The 19,311-nt window shown below is 42.6% G+C and overlaps 1 protein-coding gene across 1 annotated transcript in view; it reads left to right on the top strand.

Moving 5' to 3' along the window:
- Nucleotides 1-19,311, top strand: part of Stx8 (syntaxin 8) — a 248,920-nt gene that overhangs the window by 46,847 nt on the left and 182,762 nt on the right. Inside the window, exon 5 of the mRNA XM_050162791.1 lies at nucleotides 9,476-9,600. Within this exon, the coding sequence (XP_050018748.1) occupies nucleotides 9,476-9,600 (125 nt within the window). The remainder of the gene's footprint in view (nucleotides 1-9,475; nucleotides 9,601-19,311) is intronic.

Here is a 19,311-nt window from a genome sequence, read left to right as displayed (position 1 = left end):
TTATCAGGCCTGGCTCTTATGCTCTTGTGTTCTTGATTTTAAAATAGGAGGAATGTTTCCAATATGTCTTTCTAATAGTTTTCACATCACATAGGTTGTCACCCTTTTTTAAATTTTTGTTTGGTTTTTCGAGACAGGGTTTCTGTGATTAGCACTCCTGCTTGTCCTGGAACTCTTGTAGACCAGGCTGGTCTCGAACTCACTGAGATCTGCCTGGCTTTGCCTCCCAAGTGTTGGGATTAAAAGCATGTGCCACCACTATCCGGCTTTTAAATGTATTTTTTTGGCTGATATACCAAACCTTGTGGTTATACAGTGGTTGTTAATATTGTTTCTCCCTTCTCTGACTCCAGCCTCAGTGGTAATGTTGGAGAGATTTCTTAATCCCACTTTCTGCTGTTTATAAGTATATTGCTAGAAATGTATTTTTTCTGAAAACAATTGTAATACACACACACACACATATTATGTATTTCTCTGTAATTCTTAAAATTTGGTCATTCCTCCAAATCAATAGGTTTAACACATTCTATGCAAAGCTGTCAATATGTCATCATCCCCATAGCCACTGTCCATGTGTTGTTGTTGGGTTGTTTTGTTTTCTTTTCTGTAAACATGTACATGGCTAAGACAAATACTATGACCTCTGTTCTTATAGAACACAGAACCCCCAAGATATGTGTGCTGGGAATTTAAAGGAACCACCCTATTTCTTAATAGTTGTATTGCCTAAAGGATGTGAGAGGCCTGTTTTCCAACCTGTTAGCCATCAGTGGGTGTCCCAGAACTTGGCGGGTTTTCTTAATCTCCGGGTGAAAGAAAAGAGTCTGTTTTGCATTTCAGTACTTGGTATTATAATGGCGTAGTGATGACTTTGGGCATGGAAAATAAAGATCTCTACAGCTGCATGTATTAATTTTAAATTACAAAAGTTATTTGGGAATTGAAAAGGAGCAAAATCCCAGTCCATTAAGAAGCAGGAGGAAGGAAGAAGACTTACTATGCACACTGTATTTTAGTTCATTGCCCTGTTTGTTATTTTTTAAATATATTGAACAATTTTCAAGTTTTGCTTTTTTTTTTTTTTCCTCCTGTTTGTGTGTGTGCACATGAGAACCGTGGATTGACACCTGGTGTCGTCCCCAACCACCCTGCATCTTATATTTTGAGACAGGGTCTCTCACTGAATCCGGATCTTATGATTCCTCTAGAATGGCTGTCCAGTGAGCACCAGGGAGCCTCCTGCCTAAGCCCCCCCACTCCCAGCACTAGGAATAAAGCATGGTACCACAATACCCCATGTGTTTTGCTTTTGTTTCTTGTTTGTTTGGACACAGACGGATTGCGCTTTGTTTTACAGACGACCATGCTGAGTCGCACGTTGGTGTGTCGGAGCTGAACCAGTTTCAGAGAGGGAGCCAGCATCCTTTGCTGTAGGTTTTGTCTCCTGTCTCTCTTGATCTTGGTTTCCCACCACTCTTGCCTGGCCCCGAGTACTCTGTCCTTTCTCCTGCTCTCTGCATCTGTGGACAGTGGTACCCCACAGCACCATATTGCTAACATTGCGTTGTGTTAAGGAGCAAATGATTATCAGAAAACCTGGGTTTGAGAAGATAACCATGGCTCTTGGAGCTTGTGAAGCTCAAATGTGATGGGTCCATGCGGAGGACCTTTGTGGGCTGGAGAGCGCCCTGTGACCAGGAGTGAGTGTTTGCTCTCACTGATGTTGGCAGAAGAGGAGGCAGATTGCATGCTGTACAAAAGTCTTTCTTTTCACAAAATGTCTAGAGAATAACACAATGGCAGAGGTTCTTGTACAGAATTGTGTGGCCTGGGTCGTAAAAGCTTTGCAATCAATTAGAAGGAGGAGAAGTTGGTGCCAGGATAAGGAGGCTGAGAAAGCAGGAAGACATGCGAGGTGAATAGTTCTGAGAGATGAGGACAGTCTGTACATCATGTGCCTCGTTGTGTTTTGAGCTTTTTACTGTATTTCTTAAGTCAGGGTTTCCCTCTAACCCAGACTGGCCATTGGGCTTGCCTGTGTGTACTCACCATATATGCCAGGCTGTCCTTAGATTTGCAGAATCCTGCCTCGGGTCCTAAGTTATGGAATATAGATAGGCATGTGCCACCCTGCCCGCTTTACTTTATGCTTCCCTGGATTCTACTGCCCTGAAGCAGTAGCTTTCACGCCAGTCTGTAGATTGGTGTCCAGATGGTTGCACAAAAGTCACCCAAGGGGCTAGAGAGATGGCTCGGAGCCATCAGATGGTCAAGAACACTGGCTGCTCTTCCAGAGGACCCAAGTTCAATTCTCAGCACCCACATAGCAGCTCACAGAACTGTCTGTAACTCCAGTTCCAGGGGTTCTGACACCCTCACACCAATGCACATAAAATAAAATTAAATAAATTATTTTAAAAAATCACCCAAGGGGCCTTACAGACTCTGGGTTCTGTCCCTCAGGCAAAATGGTGCTGTGGTTAAAAGTATGGGCCTCTGTTTCATTAATTCACATCTGTAGGTGTGAGTTGGCTGAATCAGTATAATAAAAATTGGATTGTTGAGGTTAAAGTGATGGCCATGTAGTTGGTCCTTGGCGCTGTGTGTATTGATTGTATATACATTACCATTTGACACCCTTAATTAGTCTTTTAGTGCCATATTTGCATTTTTATACATCGGGTGCCAAACAGATTTGTCCCACTGGTGCCTGCCAACCAGTGATTTCGCGACACTACACACAGCGTGTTTGTCCCCAGAAGAGTGCTGGTGTGCGCAATTCATTGAGCATTTTAGCATTATTTTATAAAGCAATGGAGTGGAAACAGGCGGGCTGAATGGGGGCAAAGGGTAATGTTGAGGCAGAGTTGACATTGCTAGGCATGCGACATTTCTAAGTGCAAGATATGTATTGTTCGTCTCATCTGGACCCTCACCGGATAATGAAACTGGCAGATTGTAAAGAGCCGAGTGAACGAGGAACAGAGAACGGTGTCCAGAGATGTGGCTCGCCATATTGTGTGGCCATCTTGGTCACTATTGTACATTTTATGTCTAGCCATGTTTACAAGCACACATTGTGTAGTAATGAAGTACAGTTGGCTTACAAATGCAGTAACAGTTGGCTGCTCACTGTAACTGAACTTCCCCCACTGGCCAGCAGAAGGCGCTCAGTCACCATGAAGCTGGTGTTGTGGTTGGTACTCAGGCTGGAAGGCTTAGGTTTTTGTGTGCCACTCATTGCCTTTCTGCGTTTAAGGTGCCTGTGACGATCAAACAATTCATCCAAAGAGCACTTTTCTTTTGGTGCTGATTTTAGATTGCAGAGATGATTCTCCTTGGGGATAATACTCTGACTTCTGATATTTGGATTGGAGGCTAAAATAATGTCCTCTGATGGCCTGTCAATCAGTGCTCTGTGTAGCTCTTCTACTGTGAACTGTTTTGTTAAGATTTTCATTTAATATGGAACCTTTTATTAATATTTAAAACGGCAACTTATGGGATCTTAAAGAAGGACTAGGAAAGATTGTTGGGAGGAAAGAAGCTGATGGTCTAGCAGATGGGCCGCCAGCCTCCCGCCGTTGATAATGATATTAAAATAGCAGTTGTACGTCACAGTTATTATTAGCTGGTATATTGAAATTTGAAAGGTAATGAAAAACTGCCCTTTCTGAAATTGTATCCGTTCCCCCAAGTCACCCAGCTAAGTCTGGCGATCAGTTTGCAGGAGAAAAATGGGATTGGTTTAAAGTTGGGGAAGACAATTGCAGATACAGCTCCTTTATGGAGTGGGTACCTGACATGCACAAAGCCCTGGGTTTGATCCCCATCACTAAGGGAGAAAGGAAAAACTAAAGCAAAGCAAACCGGCAGAAAAATGATTGCTTATGGTAGGTTTGAGGGTGCTATGACGAAATGCCCTTAGTTGAGAGGCGAGGAAACATTATCTGCGTATGAGTTATTATTCTGACCTTCGGCTCACTGGGCATTATTTATTGAAAGTGTTTTGGGAATCGACTTCGGGTTAGGCACAGTGTTGGGCATTCTCCATTCCTAGTGTATCCATTTATGAGACCAGGCGCACGTGTCCTGCTTACTTCTCAGCCCCTAGATTAGTGTCTCTATACAGAAACTCCTCCTTATCTGTAGTATGGGTGGGTGCGTGAGTAGGTGGGTAGGACACAGACTGGGATAGTGTGGAGTACCAGGCTGAAGGAAGCACCCTGCGCCCACAGATCGTTAGCACACTGATGCTCACACGCTGGCACATTAGTCTTGAGTGAGCACTGTTATTTTGAGTTTGTTTTCAGAAACTATGTTGAACTTTGAATGCTAATGAGAAATTGCCTTTTCCCTAAGTTGTATTGATTCTCTTGACTCAAGCAGACTTGGAAATGTTCGCCCCCTTTATCCGGTCTGCTCCCTTGGACTGGCAGCATCAAATCAGTGTGCTGATTGTCTGTTCCTCACCGTTCCCTGTTGTCATTGTCCTTCTTCTGACTTCTTTGCCACCCACCTCAATTACTGCACCAGCTCTTTGGCCTCCCCCCCCCTCACTGCAGCCTCTCATCAGTGTGATCCAGTCTGCACATTGTTGCCAGAGTGTGTCTCTAAAGAATTTATGTCAGAGAGTCCATTTCTGATTGAAATCTGAGCCTCTGTGCATCTTTATATCCACAGAACAAGACTACACAGAACGTTCTGAAAAAAGGAATTAGCCTTTCATACCATAGGGGCGTTTTCACATCTGTGGGTAAGGCCAGCTAGAAACCTTTGTCGATACAACTCAGTTCACTGACACCCTAGAAAGAGCTTCGCTGCTGCCGGCTGTAAACCTCCCTGTGGTCTGTGAATGCTCAAACATTGATATTTTTTTCCAGACAAAACAAACATTTTCCATAGTCGGGTTGACATCTTTTTGAAATGCTAAGAAAAGCTACTTCTTGGAATTCGCTTCTTTTCAGCTCTCTGTTCAGTTGATAAGAATGCCCTCCCTGTGAACTCTGACAGGTTCCAAACGAATTTGTCAGCAGGGAAGTGGAGTATCTGTGTGCTCTCCTCGTGTTATTATAATTTAATAACATACACTATTTTCTTTGGATGCTGAAAGTGCGATCCCATTATGTCCTTACAAGTGATCATGAGACATGTTCAGGCCTCTAATATACTCCCATGTTTATTAATGTCGTGTTTTTATTATTACAGATAAGGTCTACCTTCAAAGAATATCCATAGAATTTATTGATTTATTAAAAAGCGCGCGTGCACACACACACACACACACACACGCACGCACACACAGAGGCATCATCCACTGGTGGGCTTGTGCTCCCAGCACTGGGAGAGGTGGAAGCTGAAGCGATATTTGAGTCCAAGAATTCAAGACTGGCTTGGCCCGGGCTCTGAAAAGAAAGCAGGAGACGCTGTTGCAGAGGCTCTGTGGTAGCCTCTTCTGGGCCCTGGGTCTGATCCACAGTAATTTAAAGGGAAAACCAAATCTGTTGCCGCTCAGAGGCACGGTAATTAGCGTGCCCTTTCTGTAACTTAAGAGATCTCCTGACTTGTCACTGCCAATGCAAGGTGGAACTGGAAGGTGTTTTGCTGACAGATTTCCCTCCCAAAGTAATTCCATCTGCCTGAAAGCATCAGTCTTCAGTGCTAAGTCGTGAAGGCAGGTAGCCGTTGATTAAGACTTTTGTTTTAATTTCTCAAGATAAGAATGTTAAGCCCCGTTGTCATCCTGGCTCCCTCCAGCTAAAACCCTTGGGGTTGCCAGCTCTGTTTGTGTAAGCATTTCCTGATCGCCGCTTCTCCAGCATATTCCGAGGCCTCATCTTTTGGGTGTTGGGGACATAAACATGGCTGTCCTGTGGCCTCTCTCCTCACAGAGCTCATAATTTAGGAAGGGAGACAGATGAGTAAATAACTAACTACAATCCTGCCTGATAAATGCCACGTTAGAGGCTGCGAACGGAGCGCCCTGGGAGCGCCAGCGAGTGATTGATTTGAGTGAAGGGGGCTGGAGTGGGGATCAGGAAGGACTCTGCAGCAGCAGTGACATTTGAGTTGAGCCTTAAGGGATGAATAGAATTTTGCCAGATGGACAAAGGGGTGGGGGTGGGGACACTGCAGACTCATGCAAAAACATGAGAGTGTGAAAGTTTGTGCCTTTGTCTGTGTGGTAGTGAGCAGTATGGGCTCAAGCAGAAGGGTGTGGAGGGCGGATGTTGGGAGCTGAGACCACGGGACCATCTTCTAAAGCTCACACTTAGCCTCTACTTCCAGGAAGTCAGAAGTTGTAAATAATATGATCTGGACGAGGATGACCTGGAGAGTCACCTCGGCTATACCAACGGGGTGGTGGGGTGGGGCACGTGTTGGCTGTGCCCACGGAGATGAGGACAGGAACTTGAGAACCATCTCTGAGGAAACCTTGATCATTGCTGAGATGTGGCCGCGGGATAATAGCAGCAACAGTAGTAGCACAGTGCTCTGGGTGGCTGGGCTTGCTAAGCAGAATTGAGAAGCGGGGGAGGACAAGCTTGTGGGACAAAGGAGTGGATTTGACTTTGCATATACTCACTGTTGGAGGATTCCTGGATGAAACAGGCAGCGGAGTGCCTGTGGGGAAATGCCACAGTCATGCATTGGAAAGTCTTGACTTGGGGATTTAGCTGCAGAGTAAAGGGTGGGAGAATGTGCCTTTTTTTTTAATTTGAAAGTTTTTTTAATTTTTAATTTTTTGAAGGGCTTCCTTTATAATGTATTTATTTCATAATATTTTTGAAATTCAAATAATCTTCCCTTAAGCCTCTCCCATGTATCTCCCCCAGATTTTTCACCTTTTTCTTTAATTGTTGCTTTACATATTTGTGAAAATTGATCTATATTATCACATATCATATATATTCCTAAGTATATAAGTACACCTGCTGGGTCCATATTATCATACCTCTATGTATATAATTTCAGGGCTGACGACTTGGCTTCTTTTTGCCTCTTCATGTGCTACACTCTTCACCCTGACTTCTAGAGTCTGATCTTGATTCTCCCAAGGCCTGCTTTCCGTTGAACAGTACTGCCTAGTAATACGTATCACCCAAATGTGAAGCAGAGCTTAAAAGCTGATGAAAAAGTGGCACGGAGACACATAGGCATGGAGGATCACTAAAGGCGCATTCCTGATGGACCTGGGACGTCAGTGAAATAAGAGCACCAGCTCAGAGATGAGCAGGGAGAGGCTGTAGCCTAACTCTAGGAATTAGCTCATCCTGGGAAGTCTTTCCTCTGTATTATGTTTACCACTGATATAGCTGCTGTCCACATTTTTGCTTTTATTCCCAATAGGTACTTAGACTACACACATACTACATGCACAAGTACACACAAACTGCACACATAAACAGCTGTAGTCCTCATTTGCCATATATTGAGATGGTTTAAAAACACGTCACATTTGTTGGGTTTTGTCCCTTAATACTAATACCTTAATATGGTGTGCGTGTGTGTGTGTGTGTGTGGGGGGGGGAGACAGAGAGACAGACAGAGAAAGAGAAGGGGTCAAAGCAAGGCATTTTAACACTAATCTTGGAGCGCTGTCAGTTGCTCCTTGGAACGACTGTTTGAAGCTGGCCCCTGATGCACTTGTGAGTCTCAGGCGATTTTCTGGCCAGTCTCTGACCCAGGGTTTTGCTGTGAATCACATACAACTACATGAGATTCATGCTGGTACTTGCAGGATGCCTTGGGAGTCAGCGGGTATGCTTGGGTTGCAAATTGCCTGCTTCGCTTCCCTTTTCATTGCTTTCTTCCCTGTCCTCAAAGCTAGGTAAAGCTAAGTGATTATCATGTGGATAAGTGTGAAACCTCGACATCTCGGGTTCCTGGGGCCAATCATGTAAAGTAAGGCCTTCAAGAGCGTGTCTGTCTTTTTGATAGACTGGAAGAAAGTCATACTGGTGTTTGGCATGTTAATTGCTGCATTTGAATAAGAGACCAGACCTGTGCATAAAATCTTCATCCAAAGAATCAAAAGCCAGTCTTTGCATTTGACCTGGGTTTTCTTGAAGGATATTTTTCTTTTTTAGTTTTAAAGTGACAAAATGTGAAATTAATACTTATTAAATATATACTTATAAAAATAATGCTGCCTCACAATGGAGTAATTGATATAATGAAAATGGGTAATTTATTGAAAAAGGTCTTATTTCCCAAGCACTGTATTCAGCCCTTTGAACACACTATTACCACCCCTTCAGCATGCACACGCACAAGTGCTTGAGGACAGCTCCTACACGGAGAAGCTGTGTGTTGTCAGGACAATGATTTCAGTCAGATTGTGTAGGGTTTTTTTTTTCTCTATTGATTAAAATGGTTTCTACCAAAGTACTGAGGAACTAGTTTTTGAATACATAGATTACTCTGTTTAATCCTTGCTAAAACATCTAAAGGTAGATGTCTCTGTCCATACATTGCCAGTAAGTGACATGCTGGTGGCTGTTCACTCTGCACTGGGGAGCAGGGTGCAACACAGGGGAGGAGGTTTTCATGTCTACCTTCCTACCTAGTGGTCAGAGGGCTTAACTACATGCAAGGCCAGACAGGAGGGCAGCAGTTGCTCTTAGGCAATATAAGAAGAAATGAATGAGTGCACACAGAGTCAGCCAAAGAGTGCCCGCAAATAGCAGCTGCCACTGCTGTGGTGCTCCTCCCACGCCTCCATCATCTCCTCCCAGATTCTACCCGAGCAGCAATGTGAATGTATCACCTCTGTGTTGGAGTCGTAGAGGTGGTTTCCTGGGAAACATGGTTCTCACATCCTTTGGACAAGGAGGCAGAGGCAGGGACTGTTTTCAGACAGGGGACTAGTATGTGTTGTGCAAGAGCCAATGTGGGTTACTTCCGGGGGGCTGGTCACAGCTGACTGTGACTGTCAACTGGTCACCGTTGACAGAGTGCGATGGTTGTGACTGCATTCATAAAACTGGACTTGAAACTCTGCATGTGTTTCTGTCAGCAACCAAGCACCCTTTAGTGAGAAATTTTATTATCTTCTTATATATATATGTCTGTAAGCACAGTATTGTATTTGTATGAAAAATAATATTGGTTCCCTTTATGGCACAAAGTCTGTGAAACAAACTTGGTGGCCATAAACTGGCAGCTTCCAATTGGCCTTGTGATTTTAAGACTTAAGAACCAACTTTGCTGGTTTTTTTAGTCCAGGGGATTGTGGACGATTAGTGGAGTGCTGGGTTATTCCGCCATCTCGTCATTGTATCATGTAATTGTCTAGGGGCCATGTTGTGTCTTTGCCTTGGACCCAGTTCCTAGAATAAACTGAGAGTGCAGTAAATTGTGGAGAGGACTTTCTGAAGCGTGCCAGGCTGGCCAGCTCTGTGCTGGTGTGAGTGCTTCTCAGCTGAGTTGTGTTTTGTGAGATATGTAATGTGTTTACTCATGTTCTCAGGTCCAGCCTGATGAGCGAAGAGACGAAGCGAGGAACTCCCAACCCATGGCTCTGTGAGGAGCCAGAGAAGACCAGAGGTTTGGGTTTTGATGAGATCCTGCAACAGCAGCAGAAAATTATCCAAGGTACTGACTGAGTGTCCTAGGACTGTGGGTCACAAACCTGTCACTTTGGTCCTAGCTTTGACTGTTTTCCTTATCACCATTGAAAACTCGAGTCAAATGACTGTTGCTGTAAAGCTCTTGATTCTTTTTTTCTGTTATGGCCCCACGATGCTTGAGGAAAAGACTTCATTGATCCTACTGACTTGGTTGTCATCAGTTTTCCCTTTACCCTCAAGTTTGTCTGGACCATCAGAACTTTTTCCTTTTTATTTGTAGGTTACACCACATTTGCTTAATGTGCTATTTTTTAAGATTCTCATTTTTAACAGCTTTTTAAAAAATTGATTTTATTGAGCTCTACAATTTTCTCTGTTCCCTCCCTGCCTCTCCCCTCCCCTTCAACCCTCTCCCATGGTCCCTATGCTCCCTGTTTACTCAGGAGATCTTGTCTTTTTCTACTTCCATGTAGATTAGATTCATGTATGTCTTTCTTAGGGTCCTTATTGTTGCCTAGGTTCTCTGGGATTGTGATTTGTGGGCTGACTTTCTTTGCTTTATGTTTAAAAACCACCTATGAGTGAGTACATGTGATAATTGTCTTTCTGGTTCTGGGTTACCTCACTCAATATGATGATTTCTAGCTCCATCCATTTGCCTGCAAATTTCAAGATGTCATTATTTTTTTCTGCTGTGTAGTACTCTTTTGTGTAAATGTACCACATTTTCCTTATCCATTCTTCAGTCAAGGGGAATTTAGGTTGTTTCCAGGTTCTGTCTATGACAAACAAAGCTGCTATGAACATAGTTGAGCACATGTCCTTGTGGCATGATTGAGCATCCTTTAGATATATACCCAAAAGTGGTATTACTGGGTCTTGAGGTAGGTTGTTTCCCAATTTTCCGAGAAATCGCCATACTGATATCCAAAGGGGTTGTACCAGCTTGCACTCCTACCAGCAGTGCAGGAGTGTTCCCTTTACCCCACAACCTCTCCAGCATACGTTGTCATTAGTGTTTTTGAAGGTTTTTCTTTCTTTTTTTTTTATTCAGAAGTAATGTACTATTGCTATGGGTTCAAGCAAGATTAGGGACAGACAAGATGGAAAGTGTGCTGTACTGCTTCTCGAGTCTCCAGACTAGAAGTGGATTAGTATATGTGTCTCCAGTCTTGTTTCTGTATACATATATAAATATATTTAGTATACATATATTTTATGTTAACAGGACCATGAGTACATAGCTATCTCACTATATGAACCATTTCCTAGTTTTTGACTTAATATATTTTTCCATGTCAGTTTGCTGTTCTTTGTAAAGACAGCTTTATTGGAGTATAATTGGCATTATCATAAGCAGCACATGCTTGCTATGTTTGATTATTTGAACCTCAGCACACACACAATGAAGCCATCACTATAGTCAAGATAGTGAACCCAGTTCTCAGAGGATTCCTTTGTGTCTCTTGGAGAGTCTTCCTGTTGTCTGTCCCCCATTCCTAGACAACAGCTGATCTGCTTTCTGTCAGTACTAATTGGTTTCTGTTTTCCACAGTTTCATGTGAGTAGACTCGTACGGTATTTACTCTCTTGGGAAGGGGTCTGGCTTCTTTCTCTATGGATAATTTTTAAATGCATCTGGATTGTCGTGTGAATCTTTACACAATACCCCCCCCCACACACACACAGAAGATGTCTTTTGAAATAGTTTTCTTCTTTAGTAACTTGTAAGATATTTTCATCTGTCCTTTCAGTTCTTTTGTCAGACACCTTTGGGTTTTGTTTTTAGAAAGAGAGCAGGTTTAGTTAGGATGCTGGCTGAGCGGTAGCAAGCTCACGACCATAGGCACACACATGCTTTATGGCTGTTTCCTTGTGTCCTGGCTTCCCTCTTCTTTTCCAGTGGTGCCTCTCACACCGTGCAAGTTCTTAAGTCCAGTTCATCCGTTTCCTCCAGTACGATGTCTGTTCTGATTATATCTGAGAAAATGTTCAATAGGCTAAAGCCACAAGATTTACTGCCTTTTTCTTCTAGTAATTTTATAATTAGGTTTTTACATTAGACCTGTCATCTTTCCCAACTGGTATATAGGCACGGGCTCTTTTTACAATTGGATATCTATTTGGCTTAGAGGCATTAAAAAATAAAAGACCGTTTTCACTGCTGAATTTCTCACCTTTGTCAACAATAATCAAGCCGTGCATATGTGTATAGCCTGCTTCTAGGCGCTGCTCCTCTCTGGTAGTTTGTGTGGTCCCTTCTACCACTAAACCAAGCCACACAGGCCACCAGACTTTGTTTTTTCTCAGTATTTCTGGGTATTCCCAGGGTTTTTATACTTATATCTGAATTTTAAAATCAGCTTTGAATTTTTGAAAATGATGACACTTGTAATTTTGATTGCAGTTGCATTTTTTAATACTCTTTTGGAGAGAACTGATGTCCCATCACCAAGGCTCTCCTGATCCGCAATATGAGCTCATCACTAAATTAACCTTCTCTTCTCCTTTCGCTTGCTTGCCGTAGTATTGCCTTTCAGACTTCACCACACACACCGTCTTTGCCTTCCGCCAGACTTATCCCTAAGCACTTCACACTTTTGTTATTAGTTCCATTTTACAATGGTCAGTATCGGATTGCTGCTCAAATATAAAGCTGCTGTCTATTTTTGTGCTGTTTTTAGATCATGCAGCTTTGCCTCCTCTCACGAAAATGCTCTAGTACACATTGTTGAATGTGTAGATTTTCTTGACACAAATAATTGTTATCTATGAGTAAGACAATTATATTTTTTAATTTTAAGATACATACCTTTAATTTGTTCTTCTTGCCTTGTTGTACTTGCTACAGCCTAATACATTGATGGAAACAGATATTCTTGCCTTGTTTCACTCTTAATAGGAAATATTTATTTGGATCCAAGTTTTGTGGATTTTCCTCCAATATTGGATAGTTTTGAATTTTCTAGAGATATTTTTGTGATTTACAGTGCTTTTATTTTCACATATTTTAAACATTTATTTATTTATTTATTTATTTATTTATTTATTTATTTATTTATTTATTTGATTTTCGAGACAGGGTTTCTCCGTAGCTTTTTGGTTCCTGTCCTGGAACTAGCTCTTGTAGACCAGGCTGGCCTCAAACTCACAGAGATCTGCCTGCCTCTGCCTCCCGAGTGCTGGGATTAAAGGCGTGTGCCACTACCGCCCGGCTAATATTTTATTTTTATTACATATATATGTATTATGTATATATGTATGTATGTACATATATGTATGCATGGGGAATGCAGGCCATGCTGCACTTTGTGGGGTCAGTTCTTTCTTTGTTGACTGAGGTTTTTTGTCCCACCAGGCCCCATAGTCGTTTAGCCCCCAAAGAAACACACAGAAGTCTACATTAATTATAAACTGATTAACCTATTAGCTCAGGCTTCTTATTAACTCTTATAAGTTATATTAGCCCATTATTCTTGTCTGTGTTAGCCATGCGGCTCAGTACCTTATTTGCTGAGGCAGTCACATCTTCCTCTATGTCTGGGTCATGACTGCAGAATGAAACTTCTCTCTTCCCAGAATTCTCATTGCCACACCTCTACTTCCTGCCTGGCTACTGGCCAATCAGCATTTTATTAAAAATAATACAAGCAACAGGATAAAAGACCATTGTCTCACAACACTCCCCTTTTTTAAACAAGAACTTTGAATCTAATATCCTTTGTTTAGCTTTTCTCCTGACCATTATCCATAACAACTTGTGACCAACATTCTAAACAGAAAAATATCTCTAGTCCATTTTTTGGAACATGGGTGTAGTTTTCCAGGCTACTTCCTGCTGATTAGGGGCACTGATAATCTTATGGGGACCTAAAGAAAATTTGTAATTGTGGTCAAGTCATGATTGGAGTATCCTGTGAGGTTTGATCATCTCAGGCAGCAGTTTTGAATCTGTTGGATGTAGAACTTAGACATCTAGGCCATCTGCTCCTATTGGAGATTTCTCAGGGGGTCTTCCTTGATCAAACCTGATTTTTCTTAACCCGGAATGAATCCACAGCCTCTCATTTTCTGTGGAAACAAGAGCAAAATCTTTTCTCCAAAGTAACATATCTTTTGACTTCAATTTTAAAGTCAAGGTATTTTCAAAATACCTATCTTGGATTAATTCTGCAGCATTTATAAACAAATATCTTTTAGCAGCTGTTGCTCCTTCCTCAGCATTCAAACAATTCAAAGAGAACATAATAACATACAGTATCCAGACTCTGTGTATTTTTCATCTTTGTATGGCTTTATTTTAACCTCTATTTCTTTTATTTTTAAATTTTGGCTTTTTGAGACAGGGTTTCTCTATATATCTTTGTACTGGAACTCATTCTGTAGACCAGGCTGTCCTTGAACTCATGGAGATCTGCCTGCCTCTGCCCCCCAAGTGCTGGAATTAAAGGTGTGTACCACCATACACAACTACTCTCTTTTTTATTTTATTTTAAGGATTCTTATCCTTTTTTTTTCTCCCAAACCTACATGTATTCCTAAACACACTGTAAACCGTTTAGAGGTTTTCTTTGTCTTTGAATCTATCTTTATTGCATATCTTTTTTTTCTGACCACATGAGTCTTTAGTTTGCTAAGCCATATGGCTAGGATTAAAGCCATGGCTTTGACTGCTGGATCTAGCCCATTCCTTAGCTTTCTGAGATTCCAGCTTCATGGTGGAGGTACTGGCCAGAGCCATGTTTATTGCCACACCTCTATGGCGTTTCAAGGGCCCTGCCACCACTAAAAAGCATGCAGTCAGCTTTTCATCAACACCATTTAAGTGTTTTGCGGCAGGACCTCTTAAAAGAGCTGCAATGTTTTACAACTAAAGCTGAGTCAGGAAGCCTCTCTTAAATGAGAGCATTTGCCTCTAGCAAGCAGAGCCCACCTAAGAAAGTGCTACCAAGAAGCCATTCTTAAATCTGTTCTTTTTGTGTCTAGAATCTCTTCCCAAGCTCTCTCAGGTTTTCTGTGGATACAGTTTTTCTACACATTGGGCACCATTTTGTTGACCAAGTTATCTGTCCTGCCCAGTTCCTGCAGTTGTTAAGTCCCAAAGAATCACACAGAGGTCTACATCAATTATAAACTGATTGTCCCAGTATCTCAGGCTCTTCTTATTAACTCTTATAACTTATATTATCCCATAATTATTGTCTGTGTTAGCCACGTGGCTCAGTATCTTATTCGGCGAGGCAGTTACATCTTGCTTCCTTTGCATCTGGGTCATGAATGTAGAATTATAAACTTCCCTCTTCCCAGAATTCTCATTGCCCCACCTCTACTTCCTGCCTGGTCACTCACTGGCCAATCAGCATTTTATTAAAAATAATACAAGTAACAGGATAAAAGACCATTGTCCCACAGCACTTCCAGCTTTACATGGGCTCTGGGATCAAACTCAGATCATCAGACCCATGAAGCAAGTGGTTTTTCTAAGTGAGCCATCTCGCTGGCCCTGGGTTTTGCTTTTAAAGACAGATAAAAGAGTTGTTTAAAATATTATAGAGCATGGATCATCATATTGGCCTATGAGCCAGATCTTATTTTTGTATGGCGCATAAGTCAAAAACAGCTTTAAAGTTTTTAAATGGTAAAAAAATAATCAAAAGAATATTTTGTGACTTGTAAAATTGATTAAAAGCTCAGGGCTCATAAATTCATTTTTATGGGAACACAGCCATTCTCACTCACTTACACAATATCCATAGATACTTTCTCACTTGGCAATAGTAGAATTGAATAACTGCTTTAGGGACCATATCAACCACAAAGCCTCAAATGCTTCCTATGTGGCCCCCTACAGAACATGTTTGCCTCCAATCTAGAGGAATTTACTACACTACTGAGCCTACACCACTCTGGCTATTCTGCATGGTGTGCCAGGAGTACCCAGGTGATGTGCTTCGTATGAATGGGGCAGTGTCTTACTGTGGTTGAGGTTAGACCTTGATTCCTTCTACCCTTTGAAGTGACTCAGCTCTGCGTCTCTTTCTCACTTCTTTTTTTGGTCTTTTGAGACAGGGTTTCTCTGTGTAGCTTTGGAGCCTTTCCTGAAACTCGCTCTGTAGACCAGGCTGCCCTTGAACTCACAGAGATCCGCCTGCATCTGCCTCCCAAGTGCTGAGATTAAAGGCATGTGCCACCACTGCCCAGCCTCTTTCTCACTTCTTCTGAGCCCTGACTGATGCTCGGTGAGGACTTGGAGCACATGCCTTGCCAGACCACAGGGCTCTTATTCTGTGCAACCTTCTCTCTAGTGCTCCAGCTATTGACCCCTTTGTACTCAATTCAAGAAGTCCCCTGGATTCCACCTGGGAATCCAGTCCCCACACCATGACGGGAGCATTCTCAAGGCACAGTCTGGACAAACTTGGTACGCGTCCCATTTGTTTTCCTTTCTGAGATATTGCCTTGTCTGCTGATGCACATTTCTTGAAACAGTGGATTCAAATATTTTGGCTCTTTTCTCTGTTCTGTGTTCATCCAGGCCAGAAGGAAATCTGGTTCCTGTCAGTCCGTCTTGGCCATAAACAGGAGTCTAATTCGATTTTGAACTCTTCTTCACAATGAAATTATCTAGTAAACGAAACACTGGCTCTCCGTGCCTTTAATTCTGCATACCTCCCGCATTACTGTGTTTGACAGGAGGCGAACAGTGGAGAGCAATGCAGTTAGTGCAGAGCACAACTCACACGCAGCGCTTTGTTCTGCAGCAGCCATGCTTTCTGGGAGGACTGCCTAGCGCTAATGCAAGTGGATTTTCCTGTCACTGCTGCTTGCCAAGGAAAGCTGTTTTCAGTCAGGAAAAGCATTTCTGTCTTTGAGAATGTGCTGCGCTCGGGGATTGCTCAGGTTGGGCGTGAGCGAGCGCATGCTCTGTATGCTTCTAAGCAGCATCTCTGAACCAAAGTATCTCCCCTGCTGAGTTCTCTGCTCCTTGCAAGACCACTGCCCCCGGCTCTGTCTTAGGACAGGGAGTGGAATGGCCCATGTTTGGGGTAATTTTATTAACCTGTTCTTTCTAAATGTGATTTGAAATGCTGGGTCCATTGTTACCTTTCAAGCTAAACACAAACATGAAAGCAATCTTTGCTCCAAATACTTAGTTGCCTTTCCTGTGCTCCAGGAACCTGTGCTGTGGCTCCATTTTATTGCTGGACCCTATACTAGATAAAGAAGAGTCAGAATAAACTATTTCGGATTGCTTTTTGGCCCATAGTGTTGGTTAGCCTTTCTGTACTTTAGTGTGAAGACTGAGAAATTTCCCCCAAATAATCTTATTGCTAGATCAGAGACTGGCAGGTAGTGAATATCTTTCTTGCTCAGTCTAGAAGCTAGGCCTCATGATAGCCAGTTATCTAAGGCGAGCCCAATACTTTAACAGTTGCTTGGGATATTCGCAGACCTTAGTAGAGGTGACTGTGGTGATGCCAGTGTCTTTGTCTCCTTAGGATCTGAGATAGAGCACAGGAAGGAGACACTGGCCAGTGCAGGCTCATGTCCCTGCGTCAGACAGTAGGCTATGGAGTGTGGCTCCCCCGCTTCTATTAAGAGTCTGTTGATGAGGTTCCTAAGTTAGCGCAGCTTAGTCTCCACTATTTTGTGTTGTTCTTTCTATATTTGAGTGTTTGCTATAGACTTCCTGGTCTCAGGGAGTGGCTTGTTTGACTGCTGGTGCACAGGCCCAACAGAGCAACTGAGGAAGGAGGAGTTGGTGTTGGCTCACAGTTTGAAGACAGATGAGTCCATTGTGGGGAAGACGCAGCAGCAGGAATTTAGTTAAGGTCACAATGTGTCTGCAGTGAGGAATAGGAGACAATGCTGCCCTCAACTCCCTCTCTTCTTTATATTCAGTCTGGGCTCCAGCCCATGAAATGGCGCTGCCCTATTTAAGGTAGGACTTCTGCCTCAATTACCCTAACCTAGGACTCTTCTCACAGGCCCATGCTCAGGTTTGTTTCCATAGTGATTCTAAATCCTATCAAATTGACAATCAGGACCAACTCTCATAGTCTGTAAATATTTTCCTGTGAAATGGGGACAGTGAGAAATCTTAGTAGGAAATCTTGAGGTAGTTCTCATTACAGACAGCGTTCTCGGAAGATAGCCTTCCTTGTAGCTACCACATATATTAGGAGATTCCTTTCCCCGGGGCCTCAAAACTCAGCCAAAATAAAACCATCTATTCTTAGAACTTGCTCTGAGGGTCTTCTAAACACAGCGATGAGTGAATTCTTTTGTCTGGATTGGCTTCATCTCTTTTATTATTGGGTTTTACATTTGACTTCGTCTTCTCCTCATTCTGTCCGTTCTTCTCCAGGGAACATTTCCTTCCATACATTAAGTATGAGGTGACCATTGTTTCTCTCATAACATCAAGTGTTTTTTTTTCCCCAGGGGGGGCTTCCTAAACCCAGAGGACCATCCAGTATTGTGAGAGCCTTTCCATCTGGAGAAACTGTATTCCCCGCCCCCCCCATCCCCATAAAGCTGAAAAGGCCCTCTGTGGTCACTTGTTGATTTAAACAGCAAAGGGGACCTGTGTTAGTTCCTGCTAATGTATGGAGCTTCCCTGTGCCACCAGCTGGACTCTAAAGGAAGGAAGATATTCTCAAACTTTAGATCCTTGTCATGTGCGCAGACCAGAGACTATGCTTAGCTCTGGCCCCTCTGCTTGCTTTTGTTTAAATGGTGCTGGGGACTGAACTCAGGGCCTTATGCATGCTAAGCAAGTGTTCTACAACTGAGCCACATCCCCACCCTCTTCCTTTTTGTTTACCTATTAATATATTAATGACCTTTAGGCATAGGAAATTTTAAACATGATAGAGTAAGGTATCTTCTTTTCCCCATCCTGCTTTAGTAAATATAGCTAGTTTGGTTTTATCTGTATATACCCATTTACCCACTTCAGGGATTGTGTGTATGTGTATACACATGTAATGCACATAACACATATTTTCACACATGTGTAGGTTAATGATGTAAACAGAGACTGCACAGACCCAAATATATTCACACAGAAAATATATTAATTACAACACTGTCTGGGCCAATGATCCAGGCATATTCCTAACTAATTCTTACATCTTAAATTAACCCATTTCTATTAATCTATGTATTGCCGCGAGGCTGTGGCTTACCAGTAAGGTTCTGGCATCTTTCTCCTTCAGCAACTACATGGCATCTCCCTGACTTATTTCCTCCTCTATCTCTGCTTAGATTTTCCACCTTGCTATATTCTGCCCTGCCATAGGCCAAAGCAGCTTCTTTATCAACCAATGGTAATAAGACATTCACAGCATACAGAGGAGCTTCCCACATCATAAAGATCAATTTTGTGTATCATTCCTCCGGACTGTCTACCATTCCTACTGTTTGCTCCTGCTGAGACCTGAGGTCTGCCAGTTACCTAGGCTGGCTGGTCCGTAAGACCCAGAGATCTAGAGCTCCTTTCTCTACGGCCTCAGTGCTAGGATAATAAGTACATGCCACCCCACCTATGTACCAGGCTTTTTCTTTTAGGTCACTGACCAGCTCCCAAATCATGACAGAGACTTCTTAATAGTTTTGAGTGCTCGGCCTAGCTTAGGCACAATTCTGGCTAGCTCTTTTTAACTTAAGTTAACCTGCTTCTCTTTATCTACCTTTTGCCTTGAGGCTTTTTACTTTTTTCCCCTCTTGTATG

The sequence above is a fragment of the Alexandromys fortis genome, unplaced genomic scaffold (genome assembly GCF_014885135.2).
Source record: "Alexandromys fortis isolate MF-2015 unplaced genomic scaffold, M_Fortis_MF-2015_v1.1 scaffold_84, whole genome shotgun sequence".
Taxonomy (NCBI): Eukaryota; Metazoa; Chordata; class Mammalia; order Rodentia; family Cricetidae; genus Alexandromys; species Alexandromys fortis.
The sequence above is the reverse complement of the archived record's forward strand: the minus strand, read 5'-3'. Positions and strand labels throughout refer to the sequence as shown.